Here is a 27,304-nt window from a genome sequence, read left to right as displayed (position 1 = left end):
GGTTCATCTTGGGGCAATAACCTTGGTTATAAGAAAATGCAATCCTCAATTCACTGTCCATGCAAAATGCCAATGCCGTGTTTGAGCACATAAAACGTGGGGCTGGTGCCTGGGGAACGTAAGACATGACATAAGGAGCATTACGATACCCAGAAAGCAAGTATAGCCAAAAATGTTTGGCATTCAAGGTTAGCTGGATAGAAAGAACCTGAGCATGAATGGGTTTACAGCTTGTATTAACTGGGCTAGGCTTTACAATTAGCCAATTCACACCCCCTCTTTATCTCCGAGGCCAGTATGAGTGAACTGGTGATACCTTGAGAAAGATTGAAGGAATGTGAGGGCCCAAATTTTATTTTATTTGGGCAGTTGTTTACACCTCCTAGTCATTGTTCTATCTCATTAGTCATTTCCCATGCTCTAAGATCTGGAACTGTGGGACAGAGTTGCCATTTGAAGAAATACGGAAGTAGTCAGAGCTTGCTCTACACTCATGAAATAATGCTAAAGTATAGCACCATTACAAACACCTTTGTTGCTTACCAGAGAACAGGCAGTCTCACCCCTTCGATGCATCTCGATTTAAAATCACAGCTTGCTCCTAGCTTATTTGTTATCTGCATGTCTTAACCTTAGCTGCACACTAGGGATAAGACATAACAGCAAAGCCTAGAGAATGCAAACACCAATACTTGCCTCAGTAAGTGACAAAAACTAGAGTATGGGCAGGCATTGATAACAGCAATTGCTTACCAAAGCCTCACTCGTGGCATCTGTAAGAGCGCCATCAAACACCTCAATTGCTTCAGGAGTGTCGAGGGGATCAACGAGGATCGGCTGGCTGGGCTCTACAACGAAACTCTCACGCGCTCGTAGCAATGTCGAAATCATGTCCATTATCTCCGTCTGCTGGCTCCTCATGACGCTCATCCCATTCAGCACCCGTCGCTGAAACTCTGCATGCAAAGAAAGGCTTGAAATAAATATTGGCAAATAAAATTAGTGCAGGCAGGAGACAACATCCTACTTACCAGCAGCACTCAAGATCCTAGCAGTGGCCCGCAGATCAGCTAAAAAGAAAAAAAAAAGATGGCAAAAAGTCAAGAGCTTAGCCATTTCAAAACTATTCAAAGTTGTGCAACCATGCTGTGAAAGAAAAACAATTGAAATCAAATTAGCTTACCGCAGGTCGAAGCACTGGTGCTAGGCGTCATGTGTTGCATAGCCTGCAGTGCTGAAAAAATTTAATGAAGGACACACAAAATATCTTAATACGCAGCTGCAACACAATTCTGCAGTAAAGTACCTTGATCTAATCGACTGGGAGCCGACATCCTTGTCAATGTTTGAGATGCGGTTGAAAAACCACTGGCATCTACGAAGATAAAGACAACTGCAGGCGCTAGATGCAATAAGGGTACAAGGTGACTTGGATTGCTTCTCATATTTATTTATGTTATTTATTTATTTGGTACTTCTGAACTGCCCTTGAAGAGCCCGTGGGCCTACAGGAGGGTGCACCATGCATACATGCAAGAGCTCAAATGACACAGAATACAAAATTAAAAAACATGCCTAAAAAAGTAGGAAAAAAATTTACATATGTAATATCAACAGAATGTGACCTCCGACAGTGGAAAACATACAGCGCAGAAACCTGTTGCCCCCATATCTGTTGTTTAAAAAACAGAAAGGAAAACATACAATCAATGTATACCTTGAGCAGGGCTCGCACGCTAAAACTTCCAGGCAAAAAAATATCCACCTCTGGAGAGTTCACTTTATTTAATATGCTAAAAGCCTACCGAAAAGTTTCCAGATGTGAAAAAGTCACTTCGTTTTTGGCGGTATGGTGCTCCATACATTTGCTTGCTCAAATTTGATTAAATATAAAACTTCACCCAGAAAGATATGAAAGAGATGGCGATTGTTTTTGCAAGCTTTGCATTTGAATTTGCACTGCTAGTGTGCGTAGCTCTTTATTTGTAAAACGATCATGCAATGTACCTTTATTTCGTGAACTGGGAGCCGGTGTCCTTGTTGACGTTTTAGGTGTCTGGAACGAACCACAGGCACCTGCGAAGATAAAGACAATTGAAGGGGCTACATGCACGAAGGGTACATGGTGACATGGATTTTTCTCATATTTAGGTTCCTAGATGTGAAGAAAGCCACCTTGTTTTTGGTGGCATGGTGCTCCATATATTTGCTTGCCCAAATTTGATTAAATATAAAACTTCAGCGCTCACACGGAAATGAAATTAAAGTTAATTGGTTCTGCAAGCTTTGCACCTCAACTTGCAGCAATATGTGCATAGCCCCTCATTTGTAAAATGGCCATACCTTATAGGTTGTTCGCACATAACGTCAATTTGGCATTTTGTTGTTAGCTTGTTTTTTCACACAAATTTACTACATTGAAGGATTACATCGTAACCGGTTGAGATGATGTCAGCGGTGCTCTACGCATTTGAGGGGGCGTGTCAATCCTTGGAATGCTCGAGTTTGGCACACGCCAGACAGCTCACAACAACAAAATGGTGGACGAAATTACGTCAGTGAAAACACCCTATAGCTACCTTTATCTTGTGGACTGGGAGCCAGCGTGTTTATCGAAGTGCTAGACGACTGCGACGAACCACTAGCACCTGTTTGGAGATGTCTGATTAAGTTGGGAATTGGTAACATTAGAATACAAAAAGCGAAAAACAATATAAGTGGTTTTCAGGAGAAACTGTACCTCGCATTAGTGCAGCTTGCGACATTTCACTGTGTATTGATCTTGCCGGGCTCGCACTCTGTGATTCCAGTCTCTGGCTACTGGCTGTGAAAAGCGACCAGAAAACCTCAAATTGTAAGATGAAAAAAGTACAAATTGATCTCCCAAAATATAAAAAATGCAGTTGTGCCCCAACCCCCTATATAAGCACATTGTTTACGTAAAACGACAGATCAAGTACGTCTGACGACACACCCTAGACTTATCAAGTGCCAGGTTCGAATTCTAAGCTAAAGGTTAAGAAACAGTTGCAACGGTCAACAAGGCTGTCAGCTGCAGAACAAAATAAAAATCAAATAGCGTTACGCGAGTTCTGCCGTGCGCAGAGCGGCATCGGGGCTTCCGGGAATTCATCCGAGCTTGAGTCGGACTCGCTCCAGCGTGTGGGGCGAAATCTCCTACGCTTTGGGCGTATCTCCTCGTCCGAGAGATCAGATGTGAACCGCGACCGCTCCAACTTAGATCGCCCTTCTTCGTAGGAATCTGTAGTTACATAAGAAAAAAATACTTACAAATAATGAACACTGCTGCACGCATGAAGAGATGCAATATACTCACTGAATAGTCCTTTCACAGTCACCTCGAACTCAGAAAACCCTGGTCCTGGTGGCCCCCCCTTTCGCACTAGCTTGACAGCCTTATCGGTGGACACCTTCGGCCATAAACACTCGTTTCCCGTGACCCACGTGCAAGGCACGATCTCCACCTCTTGGGTTAGCGTAAATTCCACAATTGCATACATCCCTGAAAATGAACAGAAAAACTGATGTGAGAAAGTCATCAACACTAACCGGATCTAAAAAGTTATGCAAAAGCTGAACATTTACCTTGAGCTGCTGAAATGGTGGCGGTTTCACGGTACCGTCGCTTTCACCGACAGTAAAACGTAAAACCCGGTCGTGGTAACACCAGAGTCCAAACCACGCGCTCCTAGAGCCGACAATGCACAAATATCGATGGATTTCGTTGGCTATGGATTTTAACGGATATGTGACACTAGCGGCACCTAGAAAAGTTGAAAAGTACATGACGTCGGGGTTAAACATCAATAAATAAATAAATTGGTAGCGTTTGTTTTATTCGTACATTAGTTTGGTGACTCATAAATTTAAACAAATCTCCACAGACAAATTATAACTGCACGCACTGCACGGTCGTATCGTCAACGTCATCCCTCTACGCGTTGCATAACGCGCTGACTTCTTGAATTGCAGTTTACGCCAACACGCTCGTCAACAAGCAGTAAAATAATCGTGCCCAATTTTGAACAACAAACAAGAAAAGTAGCGAGAAGAATATTCTTATTGAATCATATCCCGTCTAACCACTCCCGCCTTGGCTGGCAACCCGAGTTTCGAATTTGTTCTTTTTTGTTTGTTGCTTTCGTGTCCACGTTGTTGCTGTCGCGTGTCGATACAACGGTGTCACGAAATTTTTTTATTTCTGTTTTAAGTAGTATTGTGTTTATGTCGCAGTACTGACGTTGGACAATTTTACAGAAGAACTGTTCGTCTAGTTGAACCATCTGCTTGAGTTGTCCATTTCGGGTTAGTACTTGCTTTCCATACCACGTTGTTTTTTTCCGTCCCCGTCTGTTTTTGTGTAGCTCGAAATTCAATCCGTTCGTGTCTTCGTAAGAAGGGGTAATACGGACGTTGGATAGCGTTTCGGAACTTTGGTTCACCTAGTTGAACGGCCTACTTGTATCCATTTTTAGGAAAGTTTAGTCTCATTCTGAACCGCTTCGTTATTTCGCGCATATCATCCGTACCACGCTTTGTTTTTTCCGCCCTCGCCCGTTCCCGTCTGGCTGGAACTTCATTTCGTTTGTGCTTTCGTTTGTAGCCTCCTGGAGGCTTTGTGCACGCGTCTGGCAGTGTCGGGCAAGTTTCATTCACCAGACGGCCCATTTAGAGGAGTTAGTTTAGTCTTGTTATTTGAAGGAGTTTGAGTATTTCGCCCGTATCATCTCTAATGCACAGGTAATCATGCCCAAAGTCAAAGAAAAGTCCTACACACTCAAAAAAGCCTCACAGAAAACAAAGGAGATATTTGAAAACTTTGGGCACCCTTGCTTCCAGCAAGTTACACTACCTGTGCTAACGGATGCCATAGACAAAAATGGCTCATGTACATCAGCAGCACACACATGCAGTGGCAGCGTCTCTGCCCTTTTGAGTTCAGATTCATGCGGCAGCCAAGATTGCAGCAACGAGGGACTACCTGTGGCTCAGGGTGGTGATGCAGCAGCTCGGCTACCAATTACGCCCTTAGAAGTGGCACAGATCGAGTATTCGGATGCGGAGGAGATAGAGGATAGTGTGCCTTACTCAGCTCTTGCGAGTTACAGTCCTCATTCCAAGCCTACTTTCTCTGGCTGCGTAAACACGGAGCCAGTTGCTGGATCTGGTAATTTGGCTGCAGAACTGAAGACTTGGGCTCTCAAAGAGAATATTCCACAGACCGCTGTAACGTCCCTCCTTAAGGTCTTGAAGTCACGACCTTTTGATCCAGCATGTCTTCCGAACGATGCTCGCACTCTACTCGGTACACCTAGAGACACGATGCGTACTCCAGCTGTAACTGCGATGCCCCCGGGAGATTACTGCCATTTCGGGCTGGAGTACCAGCTGAGAAATATCCTCTCACATGCACATTTTGAAGGTAGGTCTATTGCCCTGTCTTTCAACATCGATGGATTACCCATTTCAAAAAGCACAAAGATGCAGCTGTGGCCCATCCAGTGCATGGTTATTGAACTTGGCAAGGCAGCCCCTTTTGTTGTTGGTGTTTTTGCGGGAGAGTCAAAGCCAGCATCGGCAAATAATTTCCTGGCTCCTGTTGTGGGCGAGCTGCTACAGCTTTTGTCTCAGGGAATGAGCTTCAAGGGGCAGATGATAGAGGTCTCGGTGAAGAGCTTTATTTGTGACGCACCTGCACGGTCGTTTGTGTACAGCATTAAGGGTCACACAGGATACTCGGGATGTCCGAAGTGCATTGCAGAGGGCACATATACAAACAAAAAGGTTTTTTATCCATCCAAAATTTCCACCCTGCGGACTGATGATTCTATAAGGCGCCAGACGGATCCCGATCATCATCATGACGTCTCAGCCCTGACAGAGCTTCCAATCGACTGTATCAGCACCGCGCCCCTTGACTACATGCATTTGCTATGTCTCGGTGTTCAGAAGAAGCTGCTCGGCTTATGGTTGGGTGGGCCCTTAGATGTGCGCCTTGGCCCTGTAGGCCGAAAGCGATTGTCTGACCTAAACCTTTCTTTAGTTGCACACGTGCCTGGAGAATTTGCACGTAAGCCGAGAGGCACAGCGGAGGTCGACCGGTGGAAGGCGACAGAGTTTAGACTTTTCCTTCTTTACACTGGGCAGGTAGTACTTAAGACCGTTCTGTCCCCTGACCTTTATAACAACTTCCTTGCTTTGCACTGCGGCCCATTTCTCGTATCGAGCCCAACTTTGTGTCATCAGTACGTAGATTACGCAGAGTCACTTTTCCAGCACTTCGTGAAAACGTTCGCAAAACTCTATGGAGACGACCAGGTGTCTTACAACATCCACTGTGTCTTACATCTTGCAAGTGATGTGCGCAACCAAGGTCCGCTAGATACGTTTAGTGCGTTTCCTTTCGAAAATAACATGCAGTGCCTGAAGCGACTCCTCAAGAGTCATAATACTCCACTGGCTCAACTGTATAACCGTCTGAAGGAGCGTGAGGGCATGGCGGCGACTGCCAAGACACCTCTGGATTCTGTCCAGCTTGGAAAACAGCATACAGATGGGCCTCTCCCGCCCGATTGTTACCACCCCAGTACAAGTCTGCAACCTTTGCTGATTTCGTGCTCGCCGTAGACTTGGCCAACAACTGCTGTATGATTGATGACGCTATTGTCCTCGTAGACAATTTTGCGCACTCTAGATCTACACAGGCGCCTTGCATCATTGGTCGAGAACTCGTCGTAAAGGAAAACTTCTATGATAAGCCATTTTTATCGGGTACCATTGGTGTTTTTGTAGCCTCCCAGCCTTCTTACACAAAATGCTGGTCATTGAAGAATGTACGTAAATTGGTCCGGTTGCCTTGGGGAGCGAAATCGGTGGTCATTCCACAGCTGCATACACTTTAACTCCACGCCTGGGGCCAGCACCATCCATTCTGCCACTGAAAGCTACAGGTACGTTGACGGTGTACGTGAAAATAACCCTCACTCATGCCTTTGTCAACGTGTTTTCGTAGAGCTGCACGGTGGAGAGGGGTTTCCCCACGCCTGGGTCAAGCACATCCAGTCTGCTGCTGGGAGCTACAGGTATGTTGATGGTGTACGTGAAAACAACCCTCACTCATGCCTTTGTCAACTTGTTTTCTTAGAGCTACACGGTGGAGAGGGGTTTCCCTCACGCCTAGGTCAAGCACATCCAGTCTGCCGCTGTGAGCTACAGGTACGTTGGCGTTGTACGTGACGATTGCCCGCACTTATGACTTTGTCAACTTGTTTTCTTAGGGCAGCACGGTCAAGAAGGATTTCCCCACGCCTCGGCCAAGCACCATCCAGTCTGCCGCTGTAAGCTAAGGTGCATTGACGTTGTTTGTGAGGATTGCCCGCACTCATGCCTTTGTCAATTTGTTTTCTTAGGGCAGCACGGTCAAGAAGGATTTCCCCATGCCTCGTCGAAGCACCATCCAGTCTGCCACTGTGAGCTACAGGTACGTTGACGGTGTACGTGAAAATTGCACGTGAATATGCACTCATACCTTTGTCAATTTGTTTGCTTGGCGGGGGAGAGGGGGGGGGGGAGCCGTAGCGGCCTCCCTCCGCCGAGGACTAGCACTTCGTCACTCGTCCAGTTAATTTGCGACAGTTACCGGCACTGGTATCTTAAGCTTTTCTCGCTAGGCATGAGATTGCTTTTCCCCGACACAGCCAATCTGGTAGTTTCTAGGCACAAGTGCCATTCATATAGTCCAATTAATATAATTAAAGAATATTTCTTTCATTTCTTTACAGACGGACACTCCCTCCAAGGTCTGACTAGGACATGGGCCAGACAACAGCAAGACAGCTGCTAAATATATGGCAGAAGAGATTGGTCCCATTCTGCACAAAAAGCTTGTTGATAACAGAACCTTTTTGTGCAGAGGATAATGAAGATATTTTTTGAGGGCCGCCAAGATTCTTTGACAGATTTGATGGCCCCTTCAAGATTTCCTGCGGTCTTAAGAGGTCCCATCAGTCTTTTCTGAAGTTCTAAAGGGGCCCTTTACAATTTTCTGCAAGGTCTGATGGGCCCTTTAGTTTTTCCTGAGGGTTTAAGGGGTGCATTAAATGCTTTCTGGGGTCTCTTACATTTTTCGGTTGGTATGAGGGGACAAAAAAAAGAGGTTGACACATCGGTAATTTTTCAGGGATGCGTTTGTTTTAAGTGTTGTCCGAAGGTTCTTTAATACAGACGTAGAACCTCGGAATTGTGAACTCATTTCAAGCCGATACTCTGTGCTGTAAAAGGAAAAACATTCTCGTATGTTCTCGACTACAAGCAATCAAATTAATTGTGATGCATGTGTACTACTCTTTAAAATATTTTTGTAATCATTTCATTACCTTTTACGTAGTCATCTCGCAGCTCCAGTTCGCCCTATGTTTCGTAAAATAAAAGAGAACAAAAATGTTAGAAAGCTGAATACTTTTTTATTTGCAATCAGAGCCAGGGCAGAGGCACCTTTCTCACACTTGAAGGTAGATGCCTGCTCTCCCTTGGAAGGGGCGCACCTCTCCTTTGCGCGGTGAAGCCTCTCTTTGACTTCCGTTTCCACCTCTTCTTTCGTAGACTCTTTGCAGTACTTTGTCCGCTTTACAGCATCTGAAAGCAATAGATGACACTTATAGTACAACTTAAAAAGGCAAGGAATTGCGTCGCAAACTTCTACTTACTGACCGCGACCGCTCCAACTTGGAGCGCCCTTCTTCGTAGGAACCTGTAGTTACATAAGAAAAACATACTTACAGTTAATGAACACTGCTGCAAGCATACATGCCACTACCACGGAGGGGCATCGGGGCTCGTGCCCCCCCTGGTGAGATCTGGGGGAAGACGGGGGGGGGGGGGCCGAAGAGCCCCCCCCCCCCCGGGCCATGATCCTTACGGAGACGCTGTTTACGTGCCATGTAACGAGCTTCTAGTAGTGGCATGTAAACAAAATAACGCCCACGTTGCCATTATTGACAAAATGCATGGGAAATGGAATCCCAGCGTGCTTTCGTTAGCTTCAATCTCCAGTTCTGGCGAGAAGGTAACGCGGCATCGATTCCTTTTACGTCCGCTTGGTCTGCTTCTACAGCAGCCTGCCATTTTGCGATGTCCCACCAGAAAAACAAAACAAAATAGATATATAAAACAAGTGGAAGTTCATACAGAGGGCGCCTACTCCATCCGGAGCTGTTCCAAAAGTCCGTTTAGTAGTGACTCCGACGGAGTTACCCGAACTGGATTCGTGGAGTCACAACTTAACGCGCCCAATGAAGCGATGGTTGATGCAGTCGACCGCGGAGAGCCGCATGCGTGAGAAAATATTAGTTGGCAAGTCGTTAATAAAAATTAGAAAAATTAATGGACCAAGAGTACTGCTCTTACAATGATAGCTGAAGAAGATATACATACGTTGTAAAATATACCCCCTAAATTAAACTACTCTTAATTGCCGGTTTAAAATTGCGCAAACAAACAAATCCCCCCTCCTCTCCTCTCCCTCTCCCCTCCCCCCCCCCCATTCCCCCCCCCTCCCTCCCCCCTCGGAGAACTTCTCAGCCTGCACCGCCGGGGAAATGGAAAGTCTACGCCGCTGGCTGCAAGCACAAAGAGATGCAATACACTCACTGAATAGTCCTTTCACAGTCACCTCGAACTCAGAAAACCCTGGTCCTGGTGGCCCCCCAATTCGCACCAGCTGTTGAGCCTTATCGGTTGACACCTTCGGCCATAAACAGTTGTTTCCCGTGACCCACGTGCAAGGCACGATCTCCATCTCTTGGGTTATCGTAAATTCCACAATTGCATACATCCCTGAAAATGAATAGAAAAACTGATGTGAGAAAGTCATCAACACTCACCGGATCTAAAAAGTTATGCAAAAGCTAAACATTTACCTTGAGCTGCTGAAATGGCGGCGGTTTCACGGTACCGTCGCTTTCACCGACAGTAAAACGTAAAACCCGGTCGTGGTAACACCAGAGTCCAAACCACGCGCTCCTAGAGCCGACAATGCACAAATATCGATGGATTTCGTTGGCTATGGATTTTAACGGATATGTGACAGTAGCGGCACCTAGAAAAGTTGAAAACTACATGACGTCGGGGTTAAACATCAATAAATAAATAAATTGGTAGCGTTTGTTTTATTCATACATTAGTTTGGTGACTTATCAATTTAAACAAATCTCCACAGACAAATTATAACAGCACAGTCGTACCGTCGGTGTCATCCTTGGTGTTATCCTACGTTGATTTCATGAATTGCAGTTTACACCAACACGCTCGGCAACAAGCAGTAAAATAATTATGCCTAATTTTTAACAACAAACAAGAAAAGTAGCGAGAAGTATATTCTTATTGAATCATATACCGACTAACCACTGATCGGTATAGCCAGCTTCGCGACCTCACCTGTCTCGGCTGGCAACCCGATTTTCGAGTTTTGTTCTTTTTCTTTGTTTCTTCCGTGTCCACGTTGTTGCTGTCGCGTGTCAACGGTTATACAACGGTGTTACTAAAATATTTTTATTTCTGTTTTAAGTAGTATGGTGCGTGTGTGGCAGTACTCACGTTGGACAATGTTCCAGAAGAACTTTTCGTCTAGTTGAACTATCTGCTTGAGTTGTCCATTTCGGGTTAGTACTTGCTTTCCATACCACGTCCTTTTTTTCCATCCCCCTCTCTTTTTGTGTTACTCGAAATTCATTCCGTTCGTGTTTTCGTAAGTAGCGTCCTAAAGGACTAGTACAGATGTTGGCTAGCGTTTCACAACTTTCGTTCACCTATAGTTGAACGGCCTACTTGTTTCTATTTTTGGGAAAGTTAGTTTAGTCTCATTCTGAACCGCTTCGTTATTTCGCGCATATCATCCGTACCACGCTTTGTTTTTTCCGTCTTCGCCCGTTCCTGTCTGGCTGGAAGCACATCCAGTCTGCGACTGTGAGCTACAGGTACGTTGACGGTGTACGTGAAAATTGCACGCACTCATGCCTTTGTCAACTTGTTTTCTTAGGTCTGCACGGTGGAGAGGGGCTTCCCCACGCCTGGGTCAGGCACATCCAGTCTGCCGCTGTGAGCTACAGGTACGTTGACGGTGTATGTGATAATTGCCCTCACTTACGCCTTTGTCAACTTGTTTTCTTAAGTCTGCACGGTGGAGAGGGGCTTCCCCACGCCTGGGTCAAGCACATCCAGTCTGCCGCTGTGAGCTACAGGTACGTTGAAGGTGTACGTGAAAATTGCCCTCACTTATGCCTTTGTCAACTTGTTTTCTTAAGTCTGCACGGTGGAGAGGGGCTTCCCCACGCCTGGGTCAAGCACATCCAGTCTGCCGCTGTGAGCTACAGGTACGTTGAATGTGTACGTGAAAATTGCCCTCACTTATGCCTTTGTCAACTTGTTTTCTTAAGTCTGCACGGTGGAGAGGGGCTTCCCCACGCCTGGGTCAAGCACATCCAGTCTGCCGCTGTGAGCTACAGGTACGTTGACAGTGTACGTGACAATTGCCCTCACTTATGCCTTTGTCAACACAGGGGTTTCCCCACGCCTGGGTCAAGCACATCCAGTCTGCCGCTGTGAGCTACAGGTACGTTGAAGGTGTACGTGAAAATTGCCCTCACTTATGCCTTTGTCAACTTGTTTTCTTAAGTCTGCACGGTGGAGAGGGGCTTCCCCACGCCTGGGTCAAGCACATCCAGTCTGCCGCTGTGAGCTACAGGTACGTTGACAGTGTACGTGACAATTGCCCTCACTTATGCCTTTGTCAACACAGGGGTTTCCCCACGCCTGGGTCAAGCACATCCAGTCTGCCGCTGTGAGCTACAGGTACGTTGAAGGTGTACGTGAAAATTGCCCTCACTTATGCCTTTGTCAACTTGTTTTCTTAAGTCTGCACGGTGGAGAGGGGCTTCCTCACGCCTGGGTCAAGCACATCCAGTCTGCCGCTGTGAGCTACAGGTACGTTGACGGTGTACGTGAAAATTGCCCTCACTTATGCCTTTCTCAACTTGTTTTCTTAGGGCTGCGCGGTGGAGAGGGGTTTCCCCACACCTGGGTCAAGCACATCCAGTCTGCCGCTGTGAGCTACAGGTACGTTGACGGTGTACGTGAAAATTGCCCTCACTTATGCCTTTGTCAACTTGTTTTCTTAAGTCTGCACGGTGGAGAGGGGCTTCCCCACGCCTGGGTCAAGCACATCCAGTCTGCCGCTGTGAGCTACAGGTACGTTGACGGTGTACGTGAAAATTGCCCTCACTTATGCCTTTGTCAACACAGGGGTTTCCCCACGCCTGGGTCAAGCACATCCAGTCTGCCGCTGTGAGCTACAGGTACGTTGAAGGTGTACGTGAAAATTGCCCTCACTTATGCCTTTGTCAACTTGTTTTCTTAAGTCTGCACGGTGGAGAGGGGCTTCCCCACGCCTGGGTCAGGCACATCCAGTCTGCCGCTGTGAGCTACAGGTACGTTGACAGTGTACGTGACAATTGCCCTCACTTATGCCTTTGTCAACACAGGGGTTTCCCCACGCCTGGGTCAAGCACATCCAGTCTGCCGCTGTGAGCTACAGGTACGTTGAAGGTGTACGTAAAAATTGCCCTCACTTATGCCTTTGTCAACTTGTTTTCTTAAGTCTGCACGGTGGAGAGGGGCTTCCTCACGCCTGGGTCAAGCACATCCAGTCTGCCGCTGTGAGCTACAGGTACGTTGACGGTGTACGTGAAAATTGCCCTCACTTATGCCTTTCTCAACTTGTTTTCTTAGGGCTGCGCGGTGGAGAGGGGTTTCCCCACACCTGCGTCAAGCACATCCAGTCTGCCGCTGTGAGCTACAGGTACGTTGACGGTGTACGTGAAAATTGCCCTCACTTATGCCTTTGTCAACTTGTTTTCTTAAGTCTGCACGGTGGAGAGGGGCTTCCCCACGCCTGGGTCAAGCACATCCAGTCTGCCGCTGTGAGCTACAGGTACCTTGACGGTGTATGTGATAATTGCCCTCACTTATGCCTTTGTAAACTTGTTTTCTTAGGGCTGCACGGTGGAGAGGGGTTTCCCCACACCTGGGTCAAGCACATCCAGTCTGCCGCTGTGAGCTACAGGTACGTTGACAGTGTATGTGATAATTGCCCTCACTTATGCCTTTGTCAACTTGTTTTCTTAGGTCTGCACGGTGGAGAGGGGCTTCCCCACGCCTGGGTCAAGCACATCCAGTCTGCCGCTGTGAGCTACAGGTACGTTGACGGTGTATGTGATAATTGCCCTCACTTATGCCTTTGTCAACTTGTTTTCTTAGGGCTGCACGGTGGAGAGGGGTTTCCCCACACCTGGGTCAAGCACATCCAGTCTGCCGCTGTGAGCTACAGGTACGTTGACAGTGTGTGTGATAATTGCCCTCACTTATGCCTTTGTCAACTTGTTTTCTTAGGTCTGCACGGTGGAGAGGGGCTTCCCCACGCCTGGGTCAAGCACATCCAGTCTGCCGCTGTGAGCTACAGGTACGTTGACGGTGTATGTGATAATTGCCCTCACTTACGCCTTTGTCAACTTGTTTTCTTAGGGCTGCACGGTGGAGAGGGGTTTCCCCACACCTGGGTCAAGCACATCCAGTCTGCCGCTGTGAGCTACAGGTACGTTGACAGTGTACGTGACAATTGCCCTCACTTATGCCTTTGTCAACTTGTTTTCTTAGTGCTGCACGGTGGACAGGGGTTTCCCCACGCCTGGGTCAAGCACATCCAGTCTGCCGCTGTGAGCTACAGGTACGTTGAAGGTGTATGTGAAAATTGCACGCACTCATGCCTTTGTCAGCTTGTTTTCTTAGGGCTGCACGGTGGAGAGGGGTTTCCCCACACCTGGGTCAAGCACATCCAGTCTGCCGCTGTGAGCTACAGGTACGTTGACAGTGTATGTGATAATTGCCCTCACTTATGCCTTTGTCAACTTGTTTTCTTACGGCTGCATGGTGCAGAGGGACCTCCCCATGCCTGGATTTTGCACCATATGTTCATAACACACTTAAACTTCCCTTTAGATGACAGGGAATAGCTTTTCCCCGTCATCTACAGGTAGGTTTCAGTGTGTTGTGAATATGCACTCATACCTTCGTCAATTTGTTTGCTTGGCGGGGGAGAGGGGGAGCCGTAGCGGCCTCCCTCCACCGAGGACTAGCACTTCGTCACTCGTCCGGTTAATTTGCGATAGTTACCGGCACTGGTATCTTAAGCTTTTCTCGCTAGGCATGAGATTGCTTTTCCACGACACAGCCAATCTGGTAGATAACATAGGCTAAAAATACTGAAAAAGTCTCTAGGCACAAGTGCCATTCATATAGTCCAATTAATATAATTAAAGCATATTTCTTTCATTTGTTTACAGACGGACACTCCCTCCAAGGTCTGACTAGGACATGGGTCAGACAACAGCAAGACAGCTGCTAAATATATGGCAGAAGAGCTTTCCAGGGCAGAAAGGTATTGCATAGTTGACAAAAAGGGCGACTGTCGAGGAGTGGAGCCACCAGAAGATCTGGAGAAAATGCATACTATTAAAATTATCATCTTATTTCAATATAGATTTGGCTCATGGTCTTTCATTGGCACAGCATGCGGGCTAGGGTACGACATTTTGAACATTCATAGCTGTCCAAGTAAAGGGTAAAGCATAAAGCGCCGTTCACACTCTTGCGACCGAGAGACCAGACCGGTTTTTAAGCCTTTTGCGACTTCTTAGGACCGGATGCGCTGCAGCGGAGCTGGTCCTAAGAGATCGCAAGAGGCTTAAAAACCGGTGTGGTCTCTCTCGGTTTTACTCGGTCGCAAGAGTGTGAACGGGCCTTTAGACGTAATGCCCTAATCCCTAGGGATTTTGAGGCGCGATATTCAAAGTATGTCCGCTGAGGATCCCTGTTCGGATGTCCTCCGGATGTACAAAACTCTTACCTTTGTACGTCCGTCGGACGTCCACGGGACGTCCTTCGGATTTTCGCGGATGGCCCTCGGATGTACGATATATCCGAAAAGGATGTCCATCGGATGTCCGATGGATGTCCAGTGGTTGCTTGGGTCCAGCCAGAGGGGCTCGTCACGCAGGTTGGAACGGCGGAATTGGAGGCCGTGCTCGCATTTTTCGACGGCCCGACCGAGCAGAAGCATGCACTCGCGGACGTTTTGCGCCCCTTTTCGGCGACATTCACCGAACGGCCGGACATGACTAACGTCCTACAGCACCGGATCGACACCGGCGAAGCTAAGCCCTGGGGTTGCAGTCCCCGGCCGCTTAGCGTTCACAAAAGAAACCTCCTAGACGCCGCCCTCGACGAGATGATTGACACGGGCGCTGTCAGGAGATTGAAAAGTCCTTGGGCTTTTCCGGTAGTTCTAGCTCCAAAGAAGAACGGGACAGCCAGGCTTTGCGTTGACTACCGCCAGCTTAATTTTCTGACAACGAGGGATGCGTATCCTTTTCCGTCGATCGAATCCATCATGTATTCCTTGGGAAACGCCCGAGTGTTTACAATACTAGACTGCAGCTGGGGGTTTTTGCAGATTCAAATCGCTCCTGCCGATGTCGAGAAGACAGCTTTCACTTGCCATCGCGGGTTATTTGAGTTTACTCGCCTTCCCTTCGGACTGCCCAACTCGCCGGCAAGTTTCCAGCGATTTATGGACATCGTTTTTGGAGACGCCAGGTTTAATTTCTCAATGGCCTGCATGGATGATGCTCCGGTCTTCTCCAAGTCATTCAGCGAACATCTCGTTCACCTGAGGATCATCCTCGGACGAATGAGGGATGCGGGCTTGACGATTAACCCGAAGAAGGTACAGCTCGCTTCTCCGAAAATCGATCTGCTGGGGTTTGTAGTCGACGAGGGAACCTTGAAACCGAACGACGAGAAGTTAAGGGCCATCCTTGATTTCCCTCGGCCGCAGGATGTGAAAAGCCTCCAAAGATTTCTAGGAATGATTGGGTTTTGTCGCCATTTTATTCCCAACTGTGCCGAGCTAGCCCGCCCGCTTAACCAGCTGTTGCGCAAAGGCTCGAAGTACGTCTGGCAACGAGAACAGGAGGTGCCATTCATCTCTCTCACTCGCGCGATCGCGGCGACTGCCAGTTTGCGACTGCCGGATTTAAACCTGCCGTTCGTGGCAAACGGACGCCAGCGATTACGGCGTGGGAGCGGTCTTGTTGCAAGAGCACGACGGCCAATTAAGGCCCGTCGCCTTTGCGAGCCGCACACTCACCCCGGCGGAACGCAACTACAGCACCACCGAGCGAGAGGGAGTGGCAATTAAGTATGCCCTGCATAAGTTCGATCTCTACCTGGATGGCGCTATCTTTACCATCCAAACTGATCACAACGCTCTCGCCTGGATTCAGAGGCTGAAGCAACCTGCCGGCAGACTGGCCCGCTGGGTGCTCACTCTGCAGCGCTACGCCTACAAGATAGAGTATCGCAGAGGCACTGCGAACCAGGTCGCGGACGCATTGTCGCGCGCACCCGCGGAAGCTGACCCGGGGGAACTGCCCCGGGCAACCCTCCACTTACGAGAGCAAGCTTGCGGGAATGCAAAGGAAACGGGCGAGAAGGAGAGAGCGCCCGGTCACGCGCCGGAAACCGGTTCCAGGGGAGCCATCCACGCGGGGAAAAAGACTCGCGGCAATGCGAGCGGTGGCGGAAAAGGTGATACCCCGCCTTGTGCGGCTGTGTGTGATGCCACAAATGAACAGATAAACGCTTGGGGTACTGTTGTGAGCAAGGAAGAGTTGTTGGAAGCCCAGAGAACAGATGGTTTCTGTCAGCGAGTGCCGGAAAAGTTGGCGGATAATGCAGCAGACGCTGGAAACGCTGGCACGGGACAGCGGGTGTCAGAAACGCTGACGGGCGATGCAGCGGACACCGGGAACGCAGGTGCGAGGGTCGATAGAGAGATCGATTCTTATCTGTTGGGTGAAAACAACTTGTTGCTTAGGTACATCCCCGAAATGGACGAACAGGAGGGAGACCCATCCCCCTTCAAAATTGTCGTTCCGCGGAAGCTACGGCGGAAACTTATGAGGTATTTTTATGACTCGGCCCTGGCAGGCCACGGGAGCGGCAAGAAGACTTACAAAAAGTTCTGTCGTGTCGTGACCTGGCCAAGAATGAGGAGGGAGGTACTTTGGTATGCCCGCAGCTGTCCAGCGTGCCAAGTGGCGAAGCCCCGGGGAGGGAAGCCCCCCGGCCTGATGCAACCTGTCATCAGCCAGCGCCCTTAGGAGACGGTCGCGTGTGACATTGTTGGACCACTGCCCCGAAGTCCACGCGGAAACCAGTATCTACTCGTCGTCACGGACCATTTCTCGAAGTGGGTCGAGCTTTTCCCACTCGGGAAGCTAGTGTCTGCAAGAATCTGGGAAACACTGTTGGAGACATTTTGTCGCTACGGTTTCCCTGCTTCTCTGATCACAGATAACGCGTCGGTGTTCACAACTAAGGTCTTTGTGGATTCGTGCCGGTCACTCAATATCCAGCACAAGCGAACAACGCCTTACCACCCACAGGCGAACATCACCGAGCGGGTGAACCGGAACCTGAAGGCGATGCTAGTGACACTCACCGGTAAGCATAAGGATTGGGACGCGAACATATCCGAGCTCGGTTTTCCAACCCGAACGACGGTAAATCGATCAACTGGACTGACACCCGCGTACCTGAACTTGGGAAAGGAGCTGACGTATCCCTTGGAAAATGGATTCCGAGAGTGTGGGCAGGCTGACCCCCGCCCCATCTCTCGCTACGCATTGGAACTCCGTGGCCGACTCGGGGACGCCCCCCGCACGGCCAGGGAGAACCTAGACGCTGCCCCACTGGAGCAGGCCGCCCAGTACGACAAAACGCACCACCACCTGGTTTACGCCGTTGGAGATCTGGTCCTTAGGCGAAAACACCCTCTCAGCAAAGCGGCGCAAGGTTTTGCGGCGTCTTTGGCACACAGGTGGGAAGGGCCGTACCGGGTCGCGGCACGACTGTCACGTTTGACCTACCGACTTCATCGCCTCGACACGGGCGAAGTGTCCGGCTCGGTGCACGTGGGCGACTTGAAGACCTACTGCCTCCGCGATCCTGACGATACTGACGGGGAGGCAGGCGGGACAAGCAACGCTGGGAAAAATCCCCGGAGATACAATCTCAGGGCCAAAAGGCGCTAGTGTATCGCATTTGTTAACCACCTCTTTTTTCCACACATAATGTCTGCGACCGGCGGTGCACGGGGCCGACCCCACCGCAGCGAACGCCGAACTCAGCCCTGGATGACGGAGCGGGTTTACTATACCCCCGCTCGGTGTCTAGGGCTGGTCGCGGGTCCCGGAACCGGAGGGGCGACAATGGGACGCCCGAGGACTTCAGGCGCGTCCGGTCGGGCCGCGGAAGGGACGCTCGAGCTCCCACTCCGCGCAACCGCCTCCGGCTGGGCCTAAACCCCTGGAGGAGGCCAAGAAGATGCGGTCGGCTGCCACAAGGACGGTGGTCTCCGGGAGGGGGGCAGTCGGTTACGCGTCCCACGCAAGGTGGAGGGACCATTACCGCCCCTCCCGCGGGGTCAACCCGTCCGAGGTGAGGCCACCTCTCCGGGGCTTGACACTGGCGGACCGGGACGAGGAGCCGCCGGCCGTCTACTCGGCAGAGGAGGAGGCGGCCCTCTGTCCGGTCTGCCACGTCTTGGTGGTGTGCCAAGAGACCCACACCAGGGGCAAGCTCCACACGGAGAGGGACCAGCGGAAGAAAGACGCAGCGGCTGCGGCCGCTGCCACCGAGGAGGACACCGAGGCGGCCTCAAGCTGCTACGGAGGGAGCGGCCGGGGCTCCTGACTCCGGCCCCAGATTTGGTCCCCCCTGCCGCGCCGATCCCACGGGCCCTGGAGCTTCCGCCGTTGAGGCAGTCCGAGCCAGCCCGGCTTGCCGAGTTCATTGGCACCTCCCTGACGGACTCATCTGCCACCGGGCCCGGAGGGCCTATCACTCGGACCCCGCCGTCGCCGTCCTTGATGGACGTTGACCTGGACTCTTTCTTGGCGGCGTCGGGGTCTGAGGATTGAGGGGGGGGGGGGGGGGGGGGGGGCCGCTCTGCCGCCGCCTGATTGGTACAAGACTCCGGCGGCCGAGGGCGGCTCAAGGGCGAGCCGTCGGCACCCTCGGTAGCCGATCGAAGCTTATCGTGGCCGGCTGGTGGCGGCGGCGGACGTCCTCAGCCCCCCTTCAAAGGAGCCAGACCACCAAGGGCCTGGACGGCGTGGATGGGGAGCCGGGAGGACACCCACGTCGGGATGAAGGCACCCGTCGGCCTGGCGCCGGGAAAAGAGGGGTGCGAGGGAAAGACCGGCAGTGCTCGGAGGGTCGGTGAGGGGACGCGTGAGTGGTGCAAGGGGAGTGGTGTGACGGACGGCAGAGGGAACGGACGTGGGAATACCGTGAGGTGCAACCGACGGAGAACTCCTCAATGTGAGTGATTAAATGTTTATATCAAGAGTGGTGTTGTGTCACTCGGGGTGGGGGGAGCTGGACGGGGATAACCCCACAACCTAGTCGAAACTCACGGTACAGAACTGGCACTCCGGTACATAGCGAGGCAAACTGCCTGCTGTTCAACTGCTCCTCTTGTGAATCGCCTTGGCTAACGCCCACTTTCTTGCCTTGGTTATCTGGTAACGGAGTTTATGGCCTCTACTGGTGATCCGGGCACCGACTACCCGGGACCGCCACCGTATGCCCGTCCTTTGAAAAATAAAGGAGGTTGTTCCAAGTCTCAAAAGCAAACGCAACACAGCACAGGTCGTTGCCCAGACCACTACAAAGGGTCACATAGATACTCCGTACCAGGGATGAATGCGAATATACATCGACTGCACAGTTCTTTAGCTTCCAGGCCACATCAACAAGCGCTCAGCTGGTGGCCCTTTCCTTGAACTTGACGCCCTTTAAAAACTCCGTTACTGCTCTAAAGCTTTGCTTCTTACTGACTCAAAAATAGCACTACAACATCGCGATAATATTCATGACGCCCCTCAATATGCCCGATAGATTCCACACCTTGTAAGAAACCTCCAAGCGAAGGGCACGGAAATATTACAACGGTTGCCCTCAAATGTAAGAATTTTGGGTAATGAAACCGCCGACCGTCTTGCCGCTGCGGCACACCAGCTTGGAACTCCCATTGTTACGGTGCCAAAACTTCATGAAGCCAAGCTGCTAATTTATCAAGTGATACCGCCGAATCGTCTAGACCCACGGGTCGTTGACGGGAGGCCACTCCCACGCGTCCCTTCGAAGCTACCATGTGCAAGCGCCTCCGTACTACACCGGCTTCGCATAGGCTGTGCCTCATAGTGCATGTGCCATCCATCGAACTGAAGCAATGATGAGCCCAAACGGCCTTACTTGCGACACTCTTGGGGTTGTGGACCATCTTTTTTGGGCCTTTCCCAATTAAGCGACGAGAGAAAAACCTTTTTCAACGAACTACAGAACGCGGAAGTTGCCCGCTCTACTACACAAGACATTAGACAGTTTTAGTATAACGTTGCTGGATCTTACGTACGCAATACGCAATAGTATATCGTACGCTAAAAATGACCTGCTCGGACCGAATAGGTGACCGGCGTTTGGCAGCAGCCTCAAAGAACTCTGGGTAATATTCACTTCCGGTTCGTAGCTAGCAGCCGACGCAGCCCCATGACGGCTAAGGAAGCGTGTGCGGGTGTTGAAACCCGACCAATCCGGGCCACCTTCCTCTGCTGCTGGGTGTCTTACACACTTCTGACCGTCTCAAGTTACTTCTACGGATATGTTAAGTACTAATCGGTACGCAGAAGCATCGAGAACGGTCACGAAACCGCAGAGCGAGTGCGGCCGGCGGCAAGCTGCACTCGCACCGCGCTTTCCGGATCTTCGCATGAAAACTCAGGTTGGTTGTTTCGTTTTCCTTTTGACCCAGCGTTTTTCATTTGGGTTCTGTTTATTTTTGATGGTTACGTTAGATCACATCACCGACTGAAATAGGCGCGAATGTAAGCCGTAAGACACGGCCAGCTGAAATGCCCGGTCGGAGGTCTGGCATACTTTTCTCTCTTTGTTAGAACAGCTAAGCCTGGGTAAGAAAATCTTCAGGCAATCAAAAGTTTAAGACGGGGAAAGAAGTCGGACAGACGGCGTTTTAAACTCAGCTAGTATGTTTTCTCGCGCGATTAAAACGCCACTTCCGTGCGAAAGTTAGTTTCGTCGACATCTCACTACGTGACAATCCTTGCTTTTTAACACTCACGCGTTTTTGGTACTTCAACTAAGTTGTCCCCCGTGAACTACAAAAACCCGCCCCCCCCCCCCCCTTTCCCCTTCCCGCACGTTTTTTTTTTTTTTTTTTTATGATGTCGAGTAAGAAAGCATACACAAACGAGCACCGATTTTTATATGAGCTACGCAGGGTCGTGCTACTGCTTTATTATCCGTCAATATGAAGGTCCTGCCCATTTGCTTTTGTTTCTTTATATTACAAAAAGCTTACCTGTCCTTTTGTTTATTTATATTATAGCAAGCCACCCATCCACGCCGCTTCCCGGGAACAGTCTGCGGCGGCTCATCACAGGAAATGTTAATCCGAACTGTCGATGTAACGATTAAACGGCCTGGCAATGGCACTGTATGTTGACGAAACGTCTTGCCATGAACTGATTGCCTGCGAGATCTCATCCCGCGTTCTCGCAGATGCCTTGTACGACAAGCACTGCTCACCCCTTCGTGGAATAATCGAGACGCTTTTGGTGGGTGCCAAAAGACTGTTAGAGATCGTTATTTCCCGCTGGCCCTACCCGAAGAAAGAGAGAACACGTTGCTGGCATGTAACAATATTGGCCGCGCATAAACGGTCACCGACGTTTGTCTGTCACAGGTCATCTCGCTCTTTCACTCGCTTAACAGCGACGGCCCATCGTTGCTTCCATGCTTTGTTACACGGGAAGTGGAACATCTTATTCCCTCTATGGCTTGCGTTAGAACAACGTACCGTGGAACTGTAAGTCATTTCCACCGCGAATACAGCACGGCCAGCACGCCTAGAAGGGCTCTTGATGCAGCTGGACGAACCGCGACCGGCACCGGACGAACCGGAAGCGTGAAGTCACGTGGTGCCTCGCTTCGGATGACGAAACTTCCGGCTCAAACGCCGGTCACCTATTTAGTTGTGCGTTACGTTTTCGAGTGAACACCGCGCATGATCTTGGTTAAATTTTTTAGAGTCGTAGAATTCCGCGTGCTTCTAGCGCAACCATGCTCCTGGAAAGAAATATTGCAAATAAAATGTCCAATTATTTTATTTTAGATTAAACCAAGCCACAGCTGCCTTGTCAAGCGCGCTTTTCTGCGTATACAGAGGCTACGAGCACGAGTGCGTAGCCAAATTCGATCACGGAGCCTCCGTCACTCGTCCCGTGGAAACGGCATCTTTTATCAATGCTATCGTGGAATGAAATCCATGACCCTGTCCAGTGCATAGCGAGAACTTCGGCGATTTTTTTTAGAGTCGTTCGTCCGTCGGCGATGAACTGTGGGAATAGGCTTAGCGTTGAGCAGATCGCAGCGTCGACACACACTGTGAGCAGCGAACATTTCCACTGTGCACTCCTTCAGCTACAGGGCGATCTGATTCGGCCGCGGTAGGTCCCAGAAAGAATCGCCGAGCTAAACACCACGCAATTTCACGTACCACAAAACTTCGAAAACACCACGTCGCCCTTGCTGCGCCAGTCGAGGCAACCGCCATCTTCAAACTGGTGCTCTCGTTGGATCCGAGATCTCTCAAGGGCGTCCCGCAAGGCTGGCTAGCCAGCAACGCAAAGTCCCTTGCGTTGCCTGCGTACGCAATACGCTAGCCCTTCTATTGCGTTCTGCGCATCCGCACTCACGACCCGCAATCTCCTTGCGTATGCAAAGCTATAGCGTACGGTCCACTAAAACTGTCGATTATTTCCCCCCGGCTTCGTACGTGATGCCGCTAGAACATTTTCTTACCTTCATGTATTCCAGAAAGATACCATCCTGCTGGACCGCTTGTAACAGTGCCGACGGTGCTGTGAATCGATATACAGTAGTTGACAAACCTAATCAAGTAACTGTGACCTCATTCAAGTTGCCTTCTCTATTCCGTGTTAACCTTTCTAAATTTTTTTTTTTGATCCCATCTTTTCCCAATCCCAACCTGTAACTGGCTTGCCCCCGATTGACGGTGTGGTTAATAAGTTCCAGGCTGCCTTTCTTTTCAACACTTATCTCTCTCTTTCACTCTGTCTCAATTAACCTTCCGGAAGTGGCATAGACACTGGCGCCAGTTGAACCTCTAGCGTAGAATATGATAATTCTATAATCCCCACAGCATAATAATGTATTTGAAGCCCGCCTGGCACGATCTGGGCAAGAGCGCTTCGCCCTGACCAGGGCTTTCGTCCCACGAGGAGCGATCTTCCAATCGTCATCTCTGCTTTCTCCAATCAAAAACAAATAATAAAATTTGGTTTGCTGTCCTGACAAGTGAAGCCTGCCGCTAGAGGCGCGACTGTTCGATCTCCTCCTTAAGAACGCGACCAGTAACGTGTACATGTTTTGTTTTATAAAATACTTTACCCAAGATGTTATTTAATGCAAATCAAGCATAACGTTTTAAACGAGGTGTGGCTGATGTGACTAATCCGACGTTAAAATTAAAACGAAAAGCGAGAATAGTATAATATCTAAACAAATAGCGAGATATACTAAAAATTATACGAGTACACTTCAAACTACTTAAGTGCCGGAAGGCGACGGCATCATAGTCCCGCGGGAGAAATGTTGTCGAGTAATGTTCCCACGCGTATTGAAGTTTAGGACGACGTCGCGAACGACATTCTAAAAATCGACGCAAATTACTGCATCTAGGACGGCCTCTGGGACGACGTCGAGGACGAAGTCAAAGACGACATCTACGACGACCTCTCAGAAGTCTAGGATGGTCAAGACGACGTGTAGGAAGACTTCTAGGACAACCTAAAGGATAATTTTAAGGACGACGTATAGGAATACTTCTAGGACAACCTCGAGGATGACCTTAAAGGGACACTGACACCCCCCAAAATTTTTTTTTAATTTTTTGCCAGGCGCTTCATTATGGTGTCGGAGGACTACCCAATTAAGATTTTGAAACAGAGTAGCGTATTTTTTTAATAAAGCCAAAAGACGCAACTGCTCGAAACCGAAACCGAAACCCGACGGAGGTCGGAGAAGTGGAGAGAAGAGAGTGAGTGGCGGAAGTCACGTGGCTACACCCGACCGTGTGTTTTTTTTTTGTTTTTTTTTCTCCTTCCCGGTAGCAGACGACATGCGGCGTATGGGAACTGCTCGCTGTGGGATTCTTTTGCAGTTATGTTTGTTCCGCTCGTTGTTCTCTACTCGAAGATGAGTTGTTTTGTACATTGAGGAGTTGGAGATGAGTAGTGAGTGCCCGTGGTGAATTTTGATCGGCTCCGAAAAGAATACACCCAAGATGTTGCGTGAAGAGCTGGCTCACATGTCCCGCGTCCGAAACAGAAGTGGCATTGTGCGACAGAGTTTCCGAAAGATCAACGGGATCGGGACCAATGGCTGGCTGCAATTCCTGTAGACCATTTACGGGCACGTCGGAAAGCGGACGCTACCTGATTTATATGCTCCTTGCATTTTGTGGAAAGTGATTACATTGAGTTCGCAGTTGTCAGAAAGGATATCCCATACCATCTAATTCAGCGACGTGTCGTCCACAACATTTGTCTCTTATTTCTTTTTGTTTCTTCAGTAATAATTGTAAAAAAAAAGAAAAAAAAGAAATGTAGACATAAAAAAATATTTAGAAAAAAAAACAAAATTTCACGGGGGATCGAACCCGGCTCTACCGGGTGTGAAATGGACGTCTTTCCCACTAAGCTACTGGGGCACATCGAAAGTGGGGTATCTTTTTCCTGAGTAATAATTCAGCCGATAAACTGTAAGTTGGAAAGTTTGCTGCCGATTTTCCTCTAGCAAAAGCACTCCCGGGTCGAAGTCGGGATGCACCACGCATTGGCGACATTCTCACCTAGTAAAGAAATCGTACGCGTGCATATTCCACTCGAAGTAGACACGTCGCGCTTGACGTTTGCGCGAGCGATGTCTTCAGCCACAAGGGAGCGACGGCTCGGCGACGTCTTCGTGCAAATCGGCTTGGTGGTCGGGCGTGTCGTACGGGATGAATACCAATTCTTTTGACCAGTCTCAAATTTCTCTTTTAAAGGCAGACAAAATTCGCCGGTACCGCGAACGACAGTTCTGAAATAGAGGTCCCACGCCCGTCGTCCGCTGCCATCGCCGTCCCTGCGAGTCCCACGATACGCGAAACGACGCACGCACAGAATGCTTCCGGTTGTCTGTGGAACTTTTTTTTCAATCAACGTATTTGCAGCTTTTTAGAAGCCACAAAAAATGGGTTTTATATTTTTTTCTATTTTTAATATTAAGTGTGTGCTTTCAGTGACCCGCGACTTTGATTAAATTTGGTGGTCGCATCGATACCTTAGAAAACGGCCCGTGACCGCGGAAAAGAGAGTGAGCGAGACTCGAACCGGCCAGTTCTTGATCGGCGGTTTTCGGGCGGAAAGAAACCGAATTTCGAGCCGCAAATTCTGTTCTGGGTAGTTGAGCTCTCATATGTCACGTACAACAAAAACCTCGGCGAGCATAAATACCCTGTCAGTGTCGCTTTAAGGACGCCGTCTAGGGCGACGTCCAGAACGACGCCTTGAGGACGGCGTATTGGACGACCTCTAGGACGACCTCAAGAACGGCGTCTAGGACGACTTCAAGGGCGACATCTAGTGCTACGTCAAGAACGACGTCTAGGACGACCTGTAGATCGACCGCAAGGACGACGTCTATGGCGACGTCGAGAACGACGCCTGAAGGACGAGGTCTAGGGCGACGTCGAGAACGACGCCGACAGGGGGGCAAGGGGTGGAGCAAAGATTTTATAGTTGAAAGAATTGGCAGGAGGGTCTGGTAGAAATGATTCCCGGAGAAGTCATACCTACGGCGGAAGCAGGGGGAGGGCTCCGGCGATGCTGGAAGCGATCTCTTGGCGCGTCTGAGGATGTTCGAGCTCACCATGCCGACGCTCGAATAGCTCGCGTTCAGAGTTCTGCGACAGGAACTGCCGAAACGGCTGGCCAAGTGGGGCGAAACCGACCTTGGCATCGACGATTGGAAGCAGTACAGCTCTCAAGGTTGAGGCGAATGAAACAGAAGTGGCATCCCCTGTCTGTTGGACGAGGGCGGCTCCGTCATCGGCGCCCAAGTGCGTTGGCGCGTTCGACGACGACACATCCTTCTCCTTGGCTTTTGTTCTTGTCATGCTGAGACGCGTGGCTGTGCCGGCGGCTGCCACTCGGTTCAAAAAAGTGTCTCGGAACGAGAAGGAGGAAAAAGAAAACTCTGAATCCCTTTCGACCTTAGAGAGTTTTAGTAGATCGTGTGTTTAGGCCCCGCTTTTCGTAGCGGGAGCTCGCGCTGCCACTCGGATGCATGCTCTGAAGCACGCGCCGCAGCGGTAGCGTGCCCTTGACACCGATCTACTAAAACTCCGTTTCCTCGTTCCTTCCGCCTTACTCAGTCCGAGCATATATATATACAAAACTCCAATGTCAAACCTCTGCATTTTTTTTCTTCTTTCTGTGTTGTTTCAAACTCGGCACTTGCGACAAGTTTCAGTTTAAATGAATACTAGATTTTCTTTTCCGCCAGCTCTGCATGACGTCCGATTTGCCTCGTTTCTTCATACTGGCTAGTGCATGTCAGGAACATCGTTGGTTTTGATAGAATCGAGTTGGATGGACATCTGAAAATTATTACTTATTATTTAATACCCTGAAGACGACACGTACTGTTTACAAGTAGCGATGTGCGAGTGTGGCGGCTTTAGACGTATGAACTTTTTTATTATAAGCTCGACCACTAATTCCAACTAAGTATTCTTAGTCCTAAAGCTAGATTCAACAGAAATGTATTACCAGATGCCCCACTCGCTGACAGTAACTCTGTCAAATGTCCACGACATTTCAAGATCTCTCCTCCTGACCATACTTGAGAAGAACTAATACTTTTATTTTCAGTTATTATCGCTTAAAATTGGCTACCAGTCTATAATTTTCGGTTACAGTTACGGTTACGGTTTTTAGAAATTTTAAATAACGGTTTCGTT

At 49.5% G+C, this 27,304-nt stretch overlaps 1 protein-coding gene and 2 long non-coding RNA genes across 6 annotated transcripts; 2 read left to right on the top strand and 1 right to left on the bottom strand.

Annotated features, from left to right (window-relative positions):
• Nucleotides 1-26,577, bottom strand: LOC120843800. 4 transcript variants are annotated; one of them, XM_040215233.1, is made up of 12 exons: nucleotides 26,559-26,577; nucleotides 9,939-9,993; nucleotides 9,764-9,855; nucleotides 3,338-3,431; nucleotides 3,086-3,262; nucleotides 2,741-2,824; nucleotides 2,580-2,648; nucleotides 2,008-2,076; nucleotides 1,307-1,402; nucleotides 1,184-1,234; nucleotides 1,032-1,070; nucleotides 1-956 (listed from the first exon to the last, which is right to left on the bottom strand). In XM_040215233.1, the coding sequence occupies exons 3-12, from the start codon at nucleotides 9,851-9,853 to the stop codon at nucleotides 715-717; spliced, it is 1,011 nt and encodes a 336-aa protein (XP_040071167.1). In that variant the 5' UTR covers nucleotides 9,854-9,855; nucleotides 9,939-9,993; nucleotides 26,559-26,577; the 3' UTR covers nucleotides 1-714. The 4 variants fall into 4 exon arrangements, with proteins under 4 accessions (XP_040071167.1, XP_040071169.1, XP_040071170.1 ...); XM_040215235.1 differs by lacking the exon at nucleotides 26,559-26,577 and having other exon boundaries at nucleotides 1,307-1,375; nucleotides 9,939-10,098; XM_040215236.1 differs by lacking the exons at nucleotides 1,307-1,402; nucleotides 26,559-26,577 and having other exon boundaries at nucleotides 9,939-10,098.
• On the top strand, nucleotides 7,213-7,889 carry LOC120843802. The gene is made up of 4 exons (XR_005716264.2): nucleotides 7,213-7,225; nucleotides 7,299-7,368; nucleotides 7,431-7,501; nucleotides 7,803-7,889. It is a non-coding gene; the product is annotated as an uncharacterized LOC120843802 (long non-coding RNA).
• On the top strand, nucleotides 10,116-14,610 carry LOC120843801. The gene is made up of 3 exons (XR_005716263.1): nucleotides 10,116-10,994; nucleotides 11,057-11,126; nucleotides 14,415-14,610. It is a non-coding gene; the product is annotated as an uncharacterized LOC120843801 (long non-coding RNA).
• Nucleotides 26,578-27,304: the final 727 nt, after the last annotated feature.

Source organism: Ixodes scapularis, unplaced genomic scaffold (genome assembly GCF_016920785.2).
Source record: "Ixodes scapularis isolate PalLabHiFi unplaced genomic scaffold, ASM1692078v2 PGA_scaffold0__279_contigs__length_252992795, whole genome shotgun sequence".
Taxonomy (NCBI): domain Eukaryota; kingdom Metazoa; phylum Arthropoda; class Arachnida; order Ixodida; family Ixodidae; genus Ixodes; species Ixodes scapularis.
Note: the sequence above shows the minus strand (reverse complement) of the source record. Positions and strands in the feature narration are given on the sequence as shown.

Excerpts from the sequence above, each read along its gene's own strand:
- LOC120843800 (XM_040215233.1), bottom strand. The coding sequence starts at position 9,853 with ATGTATGCAATTGTGGAATTTACGATAACCCAAGAGATGGAGATCGTG. Across the intron at positions 2,825-3,085 it reads CTGCGCACGGCAGAACTCGC|CCAGTAGCCAGAGACTGGAA; the intron begins GTAACGCTATTT and ends CGCTTTTCACAG. Across the intron at positions 2,649-2,740 it reads GCAAGCTGCACTAATGCGAG|GTGCTAGTGGTTCGTCGCAG; the intron begins GTACAGTTTCTC and ends ATCTCCAAACAG.